The sequence below is a fragment of the Vitis riparia genome, chromosome 4 (genome assembly GCF_004353265.1).
Source record: "Vitis riparia cultivar Riparia Gloire de Montpellier isolate 1030 chromosome 4, EGFV_Vit.rip_1.0, whole genome shotgun sequence".
Classification (NCBI taxonomy): domain Eukaryota; kingdom Viridiplantae; phylum Streptophyta; class Magnoliopsida; order Vitales; family Vitaceae; genus Vitis; species Vitis riparia.
In genome coordinates, this window is record NC_048434.1 from 18,352,675 (window position 1) to 18,375,442 (window position 22,768).

Genomic DNA, 22,768 nt, shown 5'->3' on the forward strand with positions numbered 1-22,768 from the left:
TACTTTCTACGTAATATGCACAAACATGGTAATCTTATACTTGAATATAAGATGCCTATTCCCAAGTCAAGATACTCATAAACCAAATGTATTCCAAGGACAATGTTTCCCATATGTTGATGGTTTTTTTGTCCTCATTTTTTTTTTTTTTTTTTTGATAAGCAAAGATAGAATATATTAAAGCACCTAACAAAAGCCGAACAAAGGTATAAACAATATATACAAAGGTGCCTAAATGGCCAAATAATGCTAAGGGAAAACAATTATATGTGTGTGTGTGTATAGTTTAAAGTCGCGGTATCGGTCATTGACTCGGGAAGTCTTGAGGCACATCTGTCTCGGTATCTCGGATCGGTATTGGGTGATACGCAAAAAATCTAATTTAAGAGCTCAAAATAATTTTAAAAAATTATGAAAATTATTAAAAAGTTAAATACAAATAAGTAGAGTAAAAAATTAATAAAATAAACTTCTATTATATTAAAATTATTCAAATTATAATAAAAGCATATTTTTAGGATGATTTATAATAATATTAAAAATCTCTAAAAATATTTTAATTTAATCACTTGATAATAAATGTTTCTTATTGAAGATGAAAATAATAAAAAGCAATTTTTTTTTTATAAAAAATTGTTTAAATTAAATATTTTGAATTTTTTTTAAATATTTTTAATTATTAAAAAAATAAAACCATGATTCATCTTTAAAAAAATAAATATAATTTTTTTTATAAAATATATTCATTAATTTTAATTTTTATATAAATATTCATTTCCTATTTATTTGATATAATTCTAATATTCATTATTCATTTTTTATCATTATAATTTTCATCAAATTATTTAAAATCCAAATCCCCACCAAATACTCATTATCTACTTAAAAAAAACAAATACATACTATTTAAAATTCAAATACTTATCTATACTCATAACCCTCAACTGGCAGTCAAACACCCATCACTTTCTCCTTTAAACCCACGAGTCTCGCAGCTCCTCCGCAGGCCCGCTTTCTCTCTTCTCCCACTTCCATCAGCCACCTCACCGTCGTTCTCCGTCGACAACAGCGGTGCCGGAGTCCGGCGACTCTGCCTCCTCCTGATGTCGCTCAGTTCCATCTCCGGCGGGAACTTGGGGGATCCGAACAAGCAGGAGTGCTTCTTCGACCTTGCCAACGACTCCAAGATGCAGGGTTCTAACTCTTTGTAATTTGTATTTTTCATTTTCGTGGGTTTAGATCCTCTCATCTTCTCCACCATTTCTACTCCACTGAATTTGTTCACAAGCTAACAAAATATCCAACTCGGGTATCGGTCCGGTACCGGCCATGGTCGAGGCGGATATGACTCGGTCGAGTCGTACCGGTATCGACCGAGATTTTGAACCCTGTGTGTGTGTTATGTGTGATGAAAAATAATCTCCCGTATATTTCATTACATTTTTTTTTACAATATACATACAAAAAAAGGGTTAAAAAATCTCTTAAATTAAGTTACTAATCAAAAAAGGATCCCTCAAATCAAGTAATCTTATTGCAAGGATCAAAAATGGAACTTACCCAAGGTTCTTATATGGAATTTACCCAAATTCTTGGTACAAAAACTTAAGGGAAGGGGTTTGTGCTACAAAAATATGGGTGAGTGATCGGGTTGCCTCTATATTTGAGGGGAAGAGAGTTATTCAAAAGGCTAGCTGATGCTTACAAAGGATTCGTGGCAATGGATGAGGAGCTGAGATGCGCCATCTACAATGGCTTAGGATCCTTGTCAAGCCCAATGAGAGGAAGGCACCTAGTATGTTGCACGCTATGGTTGGGGCCTCTATCTTTGCCATTCAATTATGGTGGGAGGTCCCGCATGGTTAACAACAGTGGTCTCTACGGAGAGGTGCAGAGATATGAAGGTCATGGATGATTGTGAGGGGATTGCACACGTTGTTGGGGAAGTGGTGCCTAAAGAAAAGAAGCGTGTAAAAAGAGGAAAACAAGTGTCATTTCCATAGTCAAGGCTCTCTGCACATGCAATGGAGGAGCCAGCTTTCTCTGTCGAAAACAGAAATTTGATGGATGTCAGGCCTAATGGAGGGTGGGCTCTTTAGCCTTAGTAATCCTATATGGCCCCTCTAAGTCTCCTAGTGGCCAGTTAGATGTGTCCAAGATATGTTCAAGATAGGGGAAGAATTTTGACAATAGATCATACTTAAAAGGAGGGGAAGGATTATGTCGCTTAAACAAGTCCAAGGTAGGGGATGAATGAACCGATCATTTGCTCCTTCATTAACCTACAGCAAGTATTTTATGGCAGCTATTGTTCTCTCTGTTTGAGGTAGTATGAGTGATGCACTCGACAGTAACAAGAACTCAGTTGAGTTAGCATGGATCTTTCATCAAAAGAAACGAAAAAAAATAAGAAAGTCGCTCCTTTGTGTCTATTGGACTCTATGGAAGGAGAGAAAGAAAAGGGGGCTTTCAAAAATTTGGAGCAATTTGAACAACCAATTAAACGCTCTTTTATGAATACTTTTGTGAATCAAGCCAAATGATATATTAATGATCACTCTTTGACCATGATAGGATGTGTAGATTAGCTTAGCTCATAGATAGGAGAGGAATGGTTTTGTTTTATCTCTCTCCTCTTTTATTTTCCGGTCTTGGCGACATTTGTATATAACATGTGTACTTTGTTTTGTCTTTATTCAAGCGCCTTCAATATATATCTCTTGTGGCCTACAAAAAATACATCTATGTAAATTTATGTAGTCTTTCGATTTTAATAAATAAAATTACATATAAAATTGTGTAGTCTTCCAACTTTAATGAATAAAATTAGTCAAAATTTAGTGGCTATCCAATCTCCTAAGGTGTGATTACCAAGGATCTATATTTTTTTTTCACTCTTCTCTTTTTTCTTTTTTCTTTTTTCTTTTTTCTTTTTAATCTCTCATCTCATTACACAACAGAAGTAAATCTTCTATAAAATCTAAAAAATCCTACAGCAATGAACTATCACCAAAATAAACCAAAGAAAACAAAAAATAAAAAGTTCATACCAATAAAGTTGGTGAAATCTAAACAGCATGATTATCTCTAAGAGAAAAATTAAGGATGTCAACTAAGTTTCTAAGAGAAAAAATGGATGTGAGTAACTGGAAGAAACTTATTACAAATGATAATATGGAACCCAAAAATAGTATCTAGAACCCCCACATGGCGTTACATGTCATTAAGCATGGGGGCAATAGGCCTCTTGGGTTTCAACCCATATGAGAAACTCAATAGAATATTGCATGTTTCTTTTCCTCTCTATATCATTTCTCCTCACATACACTTTTGATGTATCCTGTATACTTCCCGTATATGACTCGTCTTACTCCTCTTACTATAGTTCTTTTTCTTAAACTACACTAGTCTCTCCAGTACAGCAAAATAGGCCACGTTCTGCGACCATTGAGTGTTTGACCCCCAACTGAAAATAATTTTTAGACACATCCTAGGAGTGACAGACATGTGACCAGGATTTTGGGGCCCAACATGATTCTTCAAACAGAGGAGACCTCTTTCAGTATATTACGCTACACAGCCCTTAGCTTTAGAAAATAATCTTAAAGGAACTTTAACAAAAGGTGACTCACATCTGCCATCCAGATATCTACACCAGGGTCTTCTCCAAGGCGCATGAGTTTCCACTGGTCGCTTAGCTCCTGTGATGCCTGCAAGAAGTATCGTCCATCGGTCCATAACCGTGCTTCATTCATGGTAATAAGTGCCAAGCCTGAATGAAATTCCAAAAACAGATAAATATGAATAATAAGAAAAACACCAGGCTAAGTTAATCGTAATTTAATCCAACTAAGGTGATCAGGTTCAGAAATTTAAAAGTAAATTATGGATAAAAAATTGAAGTTGATCAATGCTTGTGATTCAGTGAGATACATCTCAGTTCCATGTCAACACAGGAATCAGCAAATCTGCATGATCAACAAATGAAGGTGCCAATCTGTATAGTGTTAGAATTCCAGCCAAGTTTTTATGGATCCCTCACTTGGTGCATCCCACACGAGCATTTAAATCAAACCAGCTCCAGAAATTAGGAAGCCTGCTGAATTGCATGCTTGCACCCAAAACATATAAATAAGTACTGAGGTAACAATTGACACCATCCTTGCTACCAGAAAAACCCTATTCTGTCAAGACTAGGCTCTTCTAAGCATAGTATTGCAATTTGTACTTCCTTGACTAAGACAAGATGCCTTTGGCTTTGCATCACCTGATGCTGAGGTGTAGTATACATTTGCATACACGCTTATTAACAAAGCAGTAAGAATTTTTCTAAGATTTTGTTGGTTGCATTAAGATGAACCCAATTTGGTATTCCAATTTTAACAAAATTCTTGTTAATTTTGTGGAACTGTGTATTTAGATATGAATGAAATTGAAAACCAAATCTAAAAATACATAAAACAACCAAATAATGAAACTAGAATTGAAATTGCCCTCAATTACAATCCCAAAGGACCATATTCCTGTAACCAGCACTACAATAATGGAATATTATGAAATCAGGTCATCAATTAGACCCACAAAACCTTTTAACTTTTCCTCATAAACTACAATTTTATAATAGAAGGTGATCTGTACATGCAAGATAGGCATTGCCTAGGGCCAAATGACAGAACAAAAAATAGAATTAAAAGATATGAAGTCCAGAAACAGAAGAAAAGATCTTGAACCATTAAAATCCCCATGCACCCAAAAATTCATTTCGGTTGTGGTAGCCCACAAGAGGCAGAATGAAGTAGTTGAAAAATAACAAAAGTTAGACAATACACAAAACAAGTCACTTTGTTGGTACAATTTCTATCTCAAGCCCCCAATACTTTCTAATTTGAAAATATAAGATGCTAAGGAAAAACTGAGAATTAATGTGTAGTTAGAACCCAAAAGATATGAGCTGAAACCAAAAATTTTACAAACCAAACCTATGGTTGTGGGGATCAATCTTAGACAAAGATCAGTAGTAAGGATATTGAATTGCTCCATTTATCAAATACAAACTCAAAGAGACATGATAACTGGCCGCTTACTAATCCAAGTTGCCTTTTACAAAATTTATATTTAAAATAGAATAAAGCAACTCAGTATGATAATGATTTCAGATTTGAAATTTGAACCGACCAGCACTTCCGGTGAATCCCGAAACGAATGCGCGCCTTTTGTCCCTTGCAGATACGTACTCGCTCTGCAACCATAATCCAACATAAAACACAGAAAACTTAACAATCACCAAACTGACACAAACTCGAAACATTTAAAAAAATAAAATAAAATAAAATAAAGAAAGAAATGCCTTGTGAAAATGAACAAAAAATGCGATCAAGAGAATAAAAATTTTACTGGAATGTAAAATGAATCTAGGGTTTCGAAAAAACGATCGTCCAATTCGAAAGCAGAGATTAATCATATCCGAACTGTAGAGAAAGACAGAGAGTTGACCTGATGGTAATCTTCAGAAGGGACGGCCAAGGCATCCAAGGGCGGAGAGTGAGAAGCCATCAGAGACCTCAAAGCAGCGAGAATGTCCGCCATGCCGCCTTCTTCGATCTCCTCTCCCTGATTTTGATGATAATTTCGAACAGAGAAATGAGCAGAGCACTAAGCCTGTTAAGTTTGATATTTATAGTACTCGATAAGTCCACGAGTATATCGGATTCTTAACGCATTTTAATTCCCAAATTTACCGATGATTCTTTTTGGATATCTTCTGGCAAATGGTTCCCTTCGAGAAATGTGCAAGATAAGAATAATTCAGATATCAAATTCTTTAGAAAAATATTATTAGCTTCATTGCAATTTAGGCTTTTTTTTTTTTCTAGTCTGCCATTATTTTTCATTTTTTATGCTTTATTCCTTTTTTTTTACTCTATTGCGAATCAAATGTAGTGGTGTTCGAATAATTGCAATCCTTTAACGTCAAGACATCTTTTTAATATTTCATTTAAGAATATTTTTTACTAAAATATTTTTATTTATAATATCGAAGAATAGTTTATTAAGTAATTTTTTAGGAATTGAGATTTACTCTATTTTAAAAGTAATTTTCAAAAACTTGACAAATACAAAACATTTTTAAATATCGGAAAATGGTCACAATTCTCACAAAATCATTATCAAATATTAAATTTTAATTTATAATATTTTTTAAATATAATTTTTTTAAAAGAACACTTAATTAAGTGGCTTTCTAGGAATCGTAATTCACTAAGTTTTAAAAATAATTTTCGAAAACTTGGTAAATATCTCATTTTTATGAAAGCATTTTTAAATATTAGAAAATAATTACAATTCTCTTAAAATTATTTTCAAATATTAAATTTTAATTTATAATATTTTTAAATGTGACTTTTTTTTAGAAGAATTGTCTATTAAGTGATTTTCTAGAAATCATGATCCCCATGTTTTAAAAGGAATTTTCAAAAACTTTATAAATGCCTCGTTTTTATGGAAGCATTTTTAAATGTTAAAAAACGATCATAATCCTCTCAAAATCATTATTAGATATTAAAATTCCTTTTTAGAATTAATAATCACTCTCTAAAGCAATTATTAAAGTATAAGTATAATTATAAAATTTTGATATATTATTCCAATATGCAATATATGAGTATATTTGGAAGTCATGATTGAATTGTTTTTATATGTGACACTTTTATTATAAACGTTTTCACAAAAAAAAAAATTATAAATTGAAAAATTATTTTGATTGTTTTTTTATAATGTGTTATATAACAAAAAAAAAAAAAAAACATCATCTATCAAATGATTGTCCATGAATCAATTAAGTGATTTTCTAAATTTTTGAAAATAATTTAAAAAAAATTGTCAAATACCTTATTTTTGTTAAAAAAGAAAAAAAAATACATATAAACATTTGAAAGGTGTTAACCCCATTCAAAATCACTCACAAATAGGTTCAAAATATAGTAATAATGTTATTTTGGTATTTGAAACCCAATACCAAATTTGTCACATTGGTAATATCATTTTAACACATAATATATCATTGCCACGTGGGTCTCGTGATCTTTTAAATTTAAAATTTTCATATAAATGCATTAGCTAACAATATAAATAAATAATAATAATAAGTAAAATAAATTAAAATTTTAAAATATCTTAATATTTTTAATAATCATTATATGTTCATGCCTTTTTTTCTTTTTTTCTTTTTGTATTTATCAATATTTTTTTACATCCAACATTAAGATGGTCGAATGATTTAATTATAGATGAAAATATTGTTGGGATATTTATAGGTGAATGGAAATTAAGACATACCGTTTCAATTAGACTCAACTCTTCTTAATAGATACAACTTGTGTCAAATGATATGTTAAGTATTTAAGACACATCTCTTCTAAAAGTTACCATAAAACCTATAAATAGGGGCCCCCATGACATTTTTCATTCATTTCATCATCAATTCTCTCCACTTCTTCTCCTTTCTTTCAAGTACTTAGTATTCAAGAGAGTTCAAGTCATCACGTGATTCATTGTTTCTTGTGATTTGGAGTGCCACTATCACAAAAAAAGTGATCATTGTATCATCGGAGACGATTGTCAACAAATCGTAAGCACCAGTGCGGGGCAAATTCGTCTTATGGACATAGAGTCAAACTCTAGTCTCGATCAACTGTTTATAAGATTCAATAATTACTTACTTTCTCATTTATTTATTATACATAATTATTTGACCATACATTTGTGATAATTCCATAATAACAATCTTAATACGAATTTCTTTTTAATCTTTGCTTATATCTGTGTTTTTAATACAGTTAATAACATGGCCTTTACAAATAATATTTATACCCCTGTTGTTACACCTACTACTACCCATGGTGAGAAACCAGAGAAATTCACTGGGTTGGACTTCAAGTGGTGGCAACAAAAGATGTTTTATCTCACAACACTTAACTTGCCCAAAGTGTTGCATGAAGATGCACTTACCTTAAATGAGGGAAAGACTGACAAGCAAATTGTGGCAGTAGTTGAAACATGGAAACATTCAGATTTTCTATGCAAAAATTACATCCTCAATGGACTTAACACGATGTATAATGTGTATAGTCAAATGAAGACAACCAAGGAGCTATGGGAGTTTTTGGAGAAGAAATACAAGACTGAAAATGCTGGCATGAAAAAATTCATAGTTGGCAGATTTCTAGATTACAAAATGGTTGACTCCAAGACAATGACAAGCGAAGTCCAAGAGCTTCAAATAATTTTGCATGAATTACATGTTGAGAAGATGGAATTAAGTGAGTCCTTTCAAGTTGCGGCAATTGTTGAAAAGTTACCACCATCTTGGAAAGACTTCAAGAATTATCTGAAACACAAGCGTAAGGAAATGGGGGCTTGAGGACTTGATTGTGAGACTGAAAATTGAGGAAGATAATTGTGTCTCTGAGAAGAAAGTAGGAAAACATCCTATGGAGTCCAAGGCAAACTTGGTGGAACCAAAGGCTAATAAAAAGAGAAAGCACTTTGGTGAAGGTCCAAGTCAAGGGAAGAACAAATATGAGAAGCTTGCTACGAAGTGTTACATTTGCAATAATTAAGACCATAGGGCCAAGGATTGTCGCTTGAAATGACAAAGTAAGGAAAATAAAGCACATGTGACTGAGGAAAAGGAGTTGGCAAACATGTTTTCTGCATTAGTACTGTTTGAAGCCAACATGGTAGATAACCCAAACGAATGGTGGGTTGACACAGGTGCCGCCACCCGTCATGTTTGTGGAGAAAGAAACATGTTCTCTACATATGTACCAATCAATGGTAGAAATTTGATTATGGGAAATTCTACCACATCTAGGGTTGTGGGAATTGGAAAAGTGGTGCTAAAAATGACTTCTGGAAAAGAACTTGTTCTCACAGATGTGCTACATGTGTCTGATATTCGTAAGAATCTTGTTTCTGGTTCTATGCTTAGCAAAAATGGGTTCAAGTTAGTTTTCAAGTCTGACAAATTTGTATTCATGAAAAATGGGATGTATGTGGGCAAGGGGTATATGACCAATGACCTATTTAATATGAATGTAATGACCATTACGCGTGATTTCAATAATAATAAAGTAAGTACTTCTGTTTACTTGATTGAGTCTTTTACTTTTTGGTATGATAGGTTAGGACATGTTAACAATAAAACTTTAAAAATGTTGATTAACATGACTTTGTTGCCTTCTTTTAGCATTGATTTTAAACATAAATGTGAAGTGTGTGTGGAAGCCAAGATGGCTAAGTCACCGTTTCATTCAATTGAAAGGAACACAGAACCTCTGGATTTAATTCATAGTGACATCTGTGACTTAAAGTTTGTACAAACAAGAAAAGGGAAAATGTATTTTATTACCTTTATAGATGATTGTACAAGATACTATTATGTGTATTTGCTAAGAAGCAAATATGAGGCCTTAGATGTGTTTAAACACTAAAAGAATGAGGTTGAAAATCAACTTAGCAGAAATATTAAGGCAATAAGAAGTGATAGAGGTGGAAAGTATGAAGCTCCTTTTGGAGAATTTTATTCAAAACATGGAATAATCCACCAAACTACTGCTCCTTATTCACCTCAATCGAATCATGTTGCTAAGCGCAAAAGTCATACATTAAAGGAAATAATGAACGCTATGTTGATAAGTTCGAGTCTACCCCAAAACTTATGGGGCGAAGCAATTCTTTCTGCAAACCAAATATGAAAATATCGGTAATTACGGATATATCGGTACTTCAATTTTACGGATATATCGGAGATATATCGACGGATATTTTGGAAAAAAATATCGGTAAGTTTAAAATTGTTAAAAACTCATGAAAATGTAAGGAAAACCTCATAATAATATAATTAGAAGTATAATAGACATTTTAAACTTATTTTATTGAAAATTTTGATATATGTATAACATGATTTATCATATTTGATAATAATATCGTATGCATCGATAAAAATATGAATTTTGTAAGTGTACATTTATTATTAAATTACACCTAATATTATGATATTTGATTATAATATGTCTAATTTTAAAATATATATTAATATTAAAATATGATCCATTTAATTCAATTGTATTAAACAATATAAAATAAATTATGATATATATATAATTTTTTAATATTTAATTAATTATTAATGATATTAAAAACATTATGAAGAAAATTATATAATTTTTATATTTTTGGTAATTAATTAAAAGATTTTGCATTTAATTATAAAATAATTATAATTAATTTGCTCTTGAAAATATTCTTTTAATATTTTCTTTATATAATGAGTTTAAGTATATATAAATTTATTGCACATTATATATCAAATGGCAAGTTAGCCCAGATGGTAAGTGGGTGAACCCTGGTTTGGGTTTCAAATCCCCTCGAAAGCAAATGGAGGGGGGCACTATAGCACATTGACAGCATTGTAGCGTGTTTGACTTTCGTTGACCCGCGTTGACCATGCGATATATCAGGAAAAATGTCGTCGATTTCTCGAGATTTATCCTGAAATATCGTCGGATCGATAGATACCCTTCAATACACGATATTTCGACGACATTTTCTTCCTTGCTGCAAACCACATTCTTAACAAGATACCACACAAGAATAAGGATGTAACCTCATATGAGTTATGGAAATGTCACAAACCCTCTTACAAATATTTGAAAGTGTGGGAGTGTTTGGCTAAAATAGGAGTGCCAAAACCTAAACAAGTTAATATTGGGCCTAAAACTATTGATTGTATATTTATTGGATATGCAAACAATAGAAATGCATATCGTTTTTTTGTATATAAGTCTGGCATTCCTGATTTACATAAAGATACAATTATTGAGTCTAGGAATGCATTATTTTTTGAGAATATTTTTCCTTGTAAAGAAAAACAAAAAGTAAGTTCAAATAAGAGAACTTATGATACTACAAATGATAATCATCAAAATGAGGAAGAATCAAGACGTAGTAAGAAAGCCATGAAGACAAAGTCTTTTGGCCCAGATTATCTAACTTAGATGTTAGATAACGAACCCAAGACATTCAAAGAAGCAATGTCAACACCAGAAGCCCCATTTTGGAAAGAGACTATCAAATCCATCATGCATAACCACACATGGAAATTGGTGGATTTACCACCAGGAAATAAACATTTGGGTTGCAAATGGATCTTCAAGAAAAATATGAAGCTTGATGGAACAATAGATAAGTACAAGGCTAGATTGGTAGCCAAAGGATTTAAAAAAAAAGGAAAGCCTTGATTTCTTTGATACATATTCACCAGTTACAAGAATAACATCTATTAGAGTGTTAATTGCAATCGCAACATTGCATAATTTAGAAATTCATCAAATGGATGTTAAGACAACCTTTTAAAATGGCGAGTTAGAAAAATAAATATATATGGAACAACTTGAAGGGTTTGTTGCTCCTGGACAAGAAAAGAAGGTGTGTAACCTGATAAAGTCCCTATATGGGCTAAAACAATGGCATGAGAAATTTGACAAAGTAATGTTGTCTTTTAAAATTAATGAAAGTGATAAATGTGTATATACAAAGAATACCCAAAGTGAGTATGTCATTGTGTGTCTGTACGTGGATGATGTGTTAATTATTGGTAGCAATAATGATGTCATTAAAGCTACCTAGAAAATGCTAACCAGTTATTTAGATATGAAAGACATAGGTGTCGCAGACATGATCTAAGTTATAAAAATAGCCAAGACATCTAGTGGACTAATATTATCTCAATGTCATTACATTGAGAAAATTCTTAAACGATTTAACCAATATGATGATAGTCCAATTAAGACACTAGTAGATTTAAATCTGCATTTAGCTAAAAATAATGGTCTAGCAATTGACTAGTTGGAATATTCTCGTATCATTGGTAGTTTAATGTATGTCATGAACTGCATGCATCCAGACATAGCCTACACAGTTAATAAACTAAGTAGGTTCACTAATAATAAGGGAAAAAGACCATTGGAAGGCGTTGGTTAGTGTTCTTAGATATCTAAGATACACCCTAAACTATGGACTTCATTATTTAAGGTATCCAACCGTATTAGAAGGATATGGTGATGCAAATTGAATATCTTATACGAATGACTCAAAGTCCACAAATGGATATGTATTCACAATTGGTGGCGCTACAATATCATGGAAGTCATCTAAACAAACATGTATTGCAAGATCAACGATGGAATATGAATTTATTGCTTTAGATAAAGCATGGGAAGAAGCAGAATGGCTTCATAATTTTCTAGAAGACATTCCATGATGGCCAAAACCAGTGCTTGCAATATGTACACATTTTGATAGCCAATCTGCGATTGGAAGGGCACAAAGTAGCATGTACAAAGGTAAGTCTCGACACATCTGTCGTAGACATAATACTGTAAGACAGTTACTTGCAAATGGAATTATTTCCATTTATTATGTTAAGTCAAAGGACAACCTGACGGATCCACTAACTAAAAGATTGTCTAGAGATCAAGTAAATTGTTCATCGAGAGGAATGAGATTAAAGCCTATCACTAAAAAGTTTCATAATGGAAACCTAACCTAGCTGACTGGAGATCCCAAGATCTAGGTTCAATGAGGACAACTAAATTATGAAATACTCTGTGAAGAGCACTAAGGAAAAATAAATTCCTACCCATTCCTATGGTGAACTAGTGTTATACAAGATGTGTTTAGGATAAGCTATGCTTTTAATGATTCTAATAATTTGAAAGAGTTCAAGTGGAGTATGGTAGAATACTCGCCATAGGAATCACCTATGTGAGTGTGAAATGGGGTCGTTTCTATGAGAATTTTTAGGGCTGAAATTCTCTAAAGCACTCATGAAACCGGGAATTGTTCAGGGCCAAAATGAACACAACCGTGAAAATCAATGGTGATCCGGAAAGGAATTATGTGACTACTATTGTCTTGATTTACATCAATAGCTGAACATTTCAAGACATCACATTCACTAATTAGCTAGTAATCCGATAGTATTTCACTAAGGAAGGTTCAAAGTCACAAACTACCTATTCTGATGCAATCACTTTCCAATTTTGTACTCTCTTGATTTTTTAGTTTTCCATTTGCCTTTTTTAAGTCAATTTCCATTCATGTAGGGGATTGTTGGGATATTTATTGGTGAATGGAAATTAAGACATACCGTTTCAATTAGACTCAACTCTTCCTAATGGACACAACTTGTGTCAAAAGATATGTCAAGTATTTAAGACACATCTGTTCTAAGAGTCAATAGAAAACCTATAAATAGGGTCCCCCACGGCATTTCTCATTCATTCCATTATCGATTTTCTCCACTTCTTCTCCTTTCTTCCAAGTGCTTGGTATTTAAGAGAGTTCAAGTTATCAAGTGATTCGTTGTTTCTTGTGATTTGAAGTGCTACTATCACAAGAAAGTGATCGTTGTATCCTAGGAGACGATTGTCAACAAACCATAAGCACCAGTGCGAGGCAAATTCGTCTTAAGAACATAGAGTCAAACTCTAGCCTCGATCAATCGTTTGTAAGATTCAATATTTATTTACCTTCTCATTTATTTATTATACATAATTATTTGACCATACATTTGTGATAATTCCAGAATAACAAATATTCAGATATTTAACAGAAATATCAAACATCGAAGGGGTTGACTATTATTGATTGAACAAAAAATTGGTAAAATTACCAAAATATTGGTGAAATATCAATTTGGAATTGATTTATCGTTGATTTCTCGGCGATGAGGAGCATGCGCATTTGGGAACCAAAAAATCATCTTGTTTTTTTGTTTTCTCAATTGTTTATTTTTAATTTATCTTTTATTTAAATTTATATTACCATTTTATTTTATATTATTTTTTTATTTTTAATTACTTTTAGTATTTATCTCATTAATCTTATTTTAAAAAATTACTATCAATTCGCTTTTATTTTTTATTTTTTATATTTATCATTTTAATTTGATTTAATTTTAAATATTTTTATTTTAAAATGTTAGAAATAAAAATTTATTCAAAATTTGCTAAAATATAAAAAAAAATGAAGTTTTAATATTTTATAAATTAAAATTAATTCGATAAGATAAATTATTAATATATTTTTTATAATTTTAATTATTTAAATAAATTAATGTTAATAGCAAAAAGTTGTTACTACAAATTTGTAATAAAATTTAAAAATTAAATCTCAAAAAAAATATTTTATATAAATCAATTTAATTTTTTTATTTAAAATATAATAAAATATTTTTTAATAAAAGTAGTTTTTAATTTTTAAAATAAATAAATATAAATATATTAAAGGAATTTAAACTAATTTTGTTCAAAAAAGAATATATTAAATTTATCTTTAATTATATTTATATCGATTATACTTATCATATAATTTAATATATACGTTATTATTTATTTTATCATTTTTTTAATACTGATAAGTTTACGACTCTATTGGATTCTTAACGCATTTTGATTCCCAAATTTACCGATGATTCTTTTTTGATATCTTATGAAATGGGCAAGAAAAGAATAATAAGGATATGTGGACCCCGCATTTTGGCTCATGCGCTTCCCACTCAATGGCGAACTCGCTTTTTATTTTAAAAAGATTTTATTTATTAAAAATATATATATGACTTGGAGTCGCCACTTATTTTTGTTTTATTTTCAAAATGGTAGACAAAATAAGAAAGAAAACCCTAAGTGTTACTCCTTATTTTGGAAAAGGTGGTTTATGAAAAATCGGATTAGGCTCGAGGATCAGGTTACTTATCGGGAAGGTACGGTAAAGATCGTAACACCCCTCTAAATCCCTAAAATCGGATCTCTACTAATAAAATGAAGCTGACGTGACAATCAATAGGAAAATCAGTGGATACTCAAATCGACCATGCACATATGAGAATCAAAACATGCATAAAGAATTACCAGAGTGGGAGTGGATGCATACCTGGGCCACGAACGAACAATGCACTATCATAAAAATGAGGTTAGTGTACGATAAAAAACACAAAACATATCACATGCATCACCAAATAGAAATTAAAACTGTTTCGAGGGAAAACTGGATTTTTGGAATTCATTTGAAAATTGGAGTCTTAGAGATTATTTGAAAATTGGAGTTTTAGAAATTATTTGAAAATTGGATTTTTAAGAATTAAATGTAAGGATGAGAATTTTAGAAATTAAATTTGAAGAAAATTGGAATTTTGAAAATTATTTGAGAGTTTGGGACTATGAAAATTGAATTATAAAAATATGAAATCTTGGAAATCGTTCGAAGGCGGAATTTTTAGAAATGATAATAATAAATGAGTGACTGAATAAATGTGAGAATTGGAATATTGGAAACTGAAAATTAAGTTTGGAAATAGGAAAATTGGAATTTCAGAGAACTAAATTTGGAAATCGGAATTTTAAAGAATTATTTAAAGATGGAATTTTAAATAAATGAATAAGCAAATAAATAAATGAATTGAATAATAATAATGACGAAATAATAATGATTGGATAAATTATTGCGAAAGTTAGAATTTTGGAAATTGGAAATTGAACTTAGAGATTGGAAATTTAAAGAATTATTTAGAGATGAAATTTTAAATAAACGAACAAATGAATAAATAAATGAGTAGAATGGCAAAAATAATAACGATTGGATACATAATTGAGAAAGTTAGAATTTTAGAAATTGGAAATTGAATTTAAATATTGGAAATTCGAAAGATTATTTAGAGATGAGATTTTAAATACATGAATAAGTGAATAAGTAAATGAATGGAATAATAACAATAACGAAAATGATCATTAAATAAATGAATGTGAATAGTAGAATTTTTGAGGTTGAGAATTAGATTTGGAAGTCAGATTTTTGAAGGATTGAACTTTAATGACTTGGAATTTTTAAGAAAAATAAATAAATAAATATGGAATAGTAATAATAATAATAACGAAAATAATATTTAAACGAAGGAACGTGAATAGTGGAATTTTTGAGATTGAAAATTAAATTTGGAAGACAGAATTTAGAAAAATTGAACTTTAATGATTGGAATCTTTAAAGGAAATAAACAAATAAATAAATGAAATAATGATAATAATAATGAAAATAATATTTAAATGAATGAGCGTGAATAATGAAATCTTTGAGATTGAAAATTAAATTTGGAAAATGGAATTTAAAAAAAAAATGAACTTTAATGATTGGAATCTTTAAAGGAAATAAACAAACAAATAAATGAAATAATGATAATAATAATAAAGAAAATTTGAAGAATTGGACTTTAATGATTTGGAATTTTTAAGAGGAAAAAATAAATAAATACGGAATAGTAATAATAATAACGAAAATAATATTTAAACGAATGAACGTGAATAATGAAATTTTTGAGGTTGAAAATTAAATTTGAAAGACGGAATTTTAAAAAAAAATTGAACTTTAATTTTAAAGGAAATAAACAAATAAATAAATGAAATAATGATAATAATAACGAAAATTTGAAGAATTGGACTTTAATGATTTAGAAATTTTAAGAGAAGTAAATAAATAAATACGGAATAGTAATAATAATGATGAAAATAATATTTGAATAAATGAACATGAGTAGTGGAATTTTTTAGATTGAAAATTAAATTTGGAGGTCAGATTTTTTAAGAATTGAACTTTATTGATTTGGAATTTTTAAAAGAAATGAATAAATAAATATGAAATAATAATAATAATAACGAAAATAATATTTAAACGAATGAACGTGAATAGCGGAATTAAAAAAAAAAAATTGTTTGGAGGTGGAATTTTAAAAAAGAATGAACTTGAGAATTAGAACTTTCAAAAAAAAATGTTTGAGGAATGAGATTTCTTGAAGAAATAAATTTCGAAATTGGAAATGCTTGGAAAATTATGTGAGATTGGAAACCATGAGAATTAATTCTAAAAGTTGGGATTTTGAAGAATTGCTTGAAGACATAAGTTTTGAAAATAGGATTTAGAATTTGGAATTTAGAAAATTTATTGAGAAATTAGAGCTTTTTTTAAAAAAAATAAATTACGAAAATTAGAAACTTGAAAGTTACTTAAAATTGAAGCAATCAGATAGGCGAACTCAATATGGGTATGGGCCAACTTGATATGGGTAATTAACATGAACAGCGTGAGGTCTTTCACCAGCACATTTGGGCCTAGGCTCCATCTCAAGCCCGTATCCATTAGCATGGGCATGTCCAAACCTCCAATCCCCATCACGGCCTACTTCTCCACCTGGGCATCATCCCCTAAGAAATCTTCCACCACCGACGAGACGAGGGACGAGGTGGCTACTGAGGTGGAAGGCCATGAGGCTTTCCATGCCTTCGACACGTGTGTCGTCGATGAAAATGGCAGGGGCGACAGGGGCGGTGGAGGTGGAGTCGACGGAGTCGGCGACGAGGGCTTCGATCTTCTCGGCATCCACTTCGATGGTGGAGAACAGGCGCTTCATGACGTGGCCCATGCGGCAGGAGGGACGGATGAAGATGATGATTGGGTTCTCGGAGATGAGGCGCTGGATCCTCATCTCGGTTGATTCAGTGACGTAAATGGCTAGCGGGGAGGTGGTGGTGGAAGTGAGCTCTAGGTGGACGCCGCCCTCCGTTAACGTTCGAAAGGGTCGCACACCTTGCGTCACCGGAAAAGAGGTGCAGGAAGAGGAAGAGGAAAAGAAAAAGAAAGAGAAAGTCGAGGGAAATGAGGGTGTTAGGAATTTGAAGCTAATCCAAACTATGGTAATCATCCTAGAGGGGGAAAAGGGGGAGGGGGGGGGGGGGGGGTAAATAGGGTAATGGTCTCTTTTCACAAATTTAAACTAAGCAAAAATAAGAGACAATTATATGCAAGTATATAATAAACAAAATAAAGACAATTACATATAATTTAAAAGAGTTGGGGAAGAGAGAGTGCAAACATGAGAGTTTATAGTGGTTCGACACTTCTTTACCTACGTCTACTCTCCTCAACCTCCTAACCGAGTGAGGGTTCCACTATCTTGAAGCTTCAACCAAGCTTCCAATCTCTTTACAATTGGATTATGGTTCTAATTCACTCTCTTGGACTTTTGGCTCCAAGCACCCTTTACACTTCTCAAGAGTTATCCCACTCTTGAACAACCTCTTAAGTGATACCCCTCACTTAATAAAATTCCTCTCAAAGATATACAAAGATTGATCTCACAAAAATCCTAGTAATAGAACTTTAGGCTTAAAGATACAAGAAAAACTAGGATTGAATGGTGCACTAAAGATATGCAAGTTATGAAACAATGGTGCACTCAAAAACACTCTTATAAGGCTCAAATATATTCAAGAATGATTTAGGAAGGTTAAGCTCCTGAAACAATGAAGATTGAAGCATTTTTATAGAAAAAAAAAAAAGTCAAACTAGCCGTTGGGAGTTCGACCGGTCGAGATAGGGGTCGACCGGTTGATTAGCCGTTTGGAAAAGTGACCATTGGGCCTCAACCGGACCTCGACCAAACCTCAACTGGTTGAGGTTCAACCTTGACCGAGAAGAGAAGGCCACTGGGAGAGAGAGAAACTTTTTGGCCTTTCTCAACTGGTCCTCGACCGGACGAGCACAACTAGTCGACCAATTGAACCGGTTGAGCCATTTTTTTAGCTCAACACTCAACATTTTTCAACTTAAAACCTTTTAACACAAGTTTGAAAATCATTTAACACAAGGTTTTAGTTGAAAACATGAAATCATCCAATTCTTAAGATATTTAAAACAATATTACTCTTAGATGATTTTGGTACATAAATAAAGAATGAAATGCATGAAAGTCCTAGTGCACCAACAACCTTACAAAGAGATCTTAAGAAGTTTTGGTATTGAAAAACTCTTCTTTTTGAGGTGGTCTTCTTCTTCATGATTTCTCCTTGGCTTGATTTGTCTTTGGATTGCCACTTTGGAAGTCGTCTTGCCTAATTACACTTGAAATATGATCATTAGTTTTAAACCTTGTTTTGTTATCATCAAAATCAAGATTAACCAAACCTTGGTTTCACAGGGGGATGAAAGTGGCCGTGTGCATGGGGGGTATGAAATGACTAAAAAAAAAAAAAAACAGAGCAAGAACGATGAGATTCAAGGAATTATCTGGCAAAACCACATCCCATGAGTGATATATGGGCTACCGACTAGTGGGACAAATTAAGAACCCACAATTTAATTATCAAACATCCAATCCAACCTAAAAAAAAAAAAAAAAACAGTTATTCATAGAGGGGAGTTCAAGGTATCAAGAAGAACAAAAAACAGAGCATATTATGTAAAATGATCATGTTCCGCCAAAGCAAACCTATGGCCCTTGATGTCCACAGCAAACAATAAAACAATATGCATAAATTAGCAGGTGGTGAAGCAAGACGTTAAGAGACGATAACTTACCAAGCTCAAGGAAGCTTCGCTCTCTGGTCTCCTCAAGCCAGCCCCCTCAAAATCTCCCCCTCACCTGCTGAAAAATCCTCATGTTTCTATCTTCTCTCGCAAGCCATCCCCACTTCACTGTGCATCACTCAGCAAGTGCGTCATCTTCACCCCACCACCATGGGTGGGCTACTGACGTCCACCACATGTCCATGCATGGAGCCTCCCGGGACACGTCCCCCCCACCCTCACTGAAAATGCTCCCCCTTCCCCAACTCCTCAATGAAAGCAAGCAAAACAATAATAAAAACTAAAACCTTTTGGTTTGTCAAAAATTGGGGTCTACAAGATATCAAATTCTTTACCCACTTCAATTCCTGAATTTGCCGTCAATTCAATTTCTTTCTTTTGATCCCTTTACTTTCCTGCAAATGCTAGAAAAATATTATTATCTTCATTGCAATTTAAGCTTTTTAGTCTGCCATTATTTATTATGCTTTATTCCAATTTTTTTTACTCTATTGCTAATCAAATGTAGTGGTGTTACAATAATTTCAATCCTTTAGCATCAAAACATCTTTTTAAGATTCCATTTAAGAATATTTTTTACTAAACATATTTTTTATTTATAATATTTTTTTAAGAAGAATTGTTTATTAAGTGATTTTCTAGAAATTGAGATTCACTGTGTTTTAAAAGAAATTTTCAAAAACTTGGTAAATACAAAGCATTTTTAAGTATTGGAAAATGGTCACAACTCTCTCAAAATCATTCTCAAATATTAAATTTTAATTTATAATATGTTTTAAATGCGACCTTTTTGAAAGAATAGCTAATTAAGTGATTTTATAGGAATTGTAAAATTTTAAAAGTAATTTTCAAAAACTGGGTAAATATCTCATTTTTATGAAAGCATTTTTAAATATTAGAAAATAATCCCAACTCTCTTAAAAATATTTTCAAATATTAAATTTTAATTTATAATATTTTAAAATGTGATTTTTTTTTTAGAAGAATAGTTTATTAAGCAATTTTCTAAGAATGGTGATTCATTGTGTTTTTGGAAATATCTTTAAACGTTAGAAAATGATTATAACTCTCTCAAAATCATTCTCAAATATTAAAATTTCATTTTGAAATTGATAACTACTCTCTAAACCAACTACTAAAATATAAGTATAATTATAAAATTTTGACATATTAGTCTAATATGTACTATAAGAGCACATTTGGAAGTCATAATTAAACTGTTTTTGTATAGAACCCTTTTGTTGTTAGCACTTTTATTAGAAATGTTTTAACAAAAAAATTTATAAACCAAAAAAGTGCTTTGATTGTGTTTTTTTTATAATTTGATATTAAAAAAAAAAAAAGGCATTGTCTATCAAATGATTGTCCATTAATCATTTTAAATGATTCTCTAAATTTTTAAAAATAATATTTGAAAAATTATCAAATACCTAATTTTTTTTAAAAGAAAAATAAAAAAGAAAAATACTTCAAAGCATTAGAAAAGGATGTTAACCCCATTCAAAATCACTCACAAATATGTTCAAAATATAATACTAATGTTATTTTGGTGTATGAAACCCAATGTCAAATTTGTCACATACATTGGTATTGTCATTTTAACACATAATATATCATTACCCTAAGTGCTATATTTTGATAATAGAATATTTTGTACCATTGGTAGAGATGCTATTACTTATCTAAACTCCTTATCTTTTAAATTTAAAATTTTCATATAAATGCATTGGCTAACAATATAAATAAAAAATAATAATATAAGTAAAATAAATTAAAATTTTAAAATATCTCAATATTTTTAATAATCATTACATGATCATGCTTTTTTTGTTTTATCAATATTTTATAACATTCAACATTAAAGTGGTCTTTTCAATAATGCTAGAGACTATTTCAATCAATTTTTAATTCTTTTTTTTACAAAGAGAAAACATTATCCATCAATCTCCATAGGTTGATACTCCACAACAAAATGAGATGGTATAGAGAAAAGATAGACATTTATTTTAAATCACTCGTAATCTTTTATTTTAAAATCATGTTCCCAAAAGCTACTAGGAAGAAGTTCTGGTAGCAACTCACTAGATAAGTAGGTTACATTATCGGGTGTTAGGGTTTAAGAGTCATATTAAAGTGTTTTTTGAACATTTTCTTGATTATAGTGTTTTTCCTAAACTTTCCTCTAAGATTTTTAGTTGTGTTCATTTGTTCATATTCATGATCAACATCAAAGTAAACTTGATTCACGTTATTAAGATGTATTTTTGTGAAATATTTTGCAACTTAAAAGAGTGTAAGTGTTACCATACCTATTCTTGAAAATTTTTTGTTTCTATAAATGTGACTTTTGTAGAAAATCAATCATTTCACTCACCCTTATCTCCAAGGGGAGACATTAATTAAAGATAAAGGTTTTCCAAATATATTTTTATTGAAGTTTCAAGTTAGCATAGAGCTTGAAGAGACTTATAAGTGTCCATTGGAGCCATTAAATCCAAGTCTATAGCTCGAAGGCCCGGAGTTGGAAGCCTTCGATATAACCCCTACTTGGAAAGGAGTTTGAGAAGAGTAGACATAAGCAAAATTTGTTGAAGCACTATAAAAATAAGCTTGCATCTCTCTTCCCTACACTATTTACATTTATTGTTTTATTATTTAATAAATCAAAGTAGTTTTTTAAAAAGTTTTAACCATCAAATTCACCTCATCTTAAGTGTTTTTCTTAATATAATTAGTCTTACTTTAAAAATATTATGATTGAGAATTAACTTCCACGGTACTAAAACAATCATAATTTTCCATTCATGGAATTCATTGCTGACTATCCTTTGACTTTGTCACACGGATAAAAAAAGAAAAAAAATAGACAATATAAGGGAAAAATAAAGTTAATTGCTCACGTTCCTTAATTTTTTTTCAGGTCCATCCATGAAGAAGAGAGAGGAAAAAAATTCGTGTTGAAAAGAAACAAAGTGATAATAGGTATTTTTGCCTCACACTGTATTTTTTGTAATAATATTCGAATATATTTAATTTTAAAATTTTATTTTGCTTTTTTATTTTCCAATAGTTAAGGGAGTTTATTTTAAATTATAATATGTAAAGATTAGGAGATGGGCTGGACAGAGTAGGGCTATTGAATTACTAGAATGTAAGTGTCAACATGAAAATGAAATAGGCTTGTTTGCTAGGGAGGGTTGCAGTTACAATCTCTATTTTCCATTTGATGGACAGGGTTACAAGTTGCTATATCTCACTTTGTGCAGGTCTTTCTAGTGATATCAAAACCCTCCTC

The 22,768-nt window shown here is 31.2% G+C and overlaps 1 protein-coding gene across 1 annotated transcript in view; it reads right to left on the reverse strand.

Moving 5' to 3' along the window:
- The window catches only part of LOC117912689 (aminopeptidase P1), a 33,861-nt gene extending 28,116 nt beyond the window's left edge, over nucleotides 1-5,745 (reverse strand). Inside the window, exons 1-3 of the mRNA XM_034827371.1 lie at nucleotides 5,494-5,745; nucleotides 5,176-5,239; nucleotides 3,633-3,772 (exon numbers count right to left, since the gene is read on the reverse strand). Coding sequence (XP_034683262.1) covers nucleotides 3,633-3,772; nucleotides 5,176-5,239; nucleotides 5,494-5,586 — 297 coding nt within the window. The 5' untranslated portion in view covers nucleotides 5,587-5,745. The remainder of the gene's footprint in view (nucleotides 1-3,632; nucleotides 3,773-5,175; nucleotides 5,240-5,493) is intronic.
- Nucleotides 5,746-22,768: the final 17,023 nt, after the last annotated feature.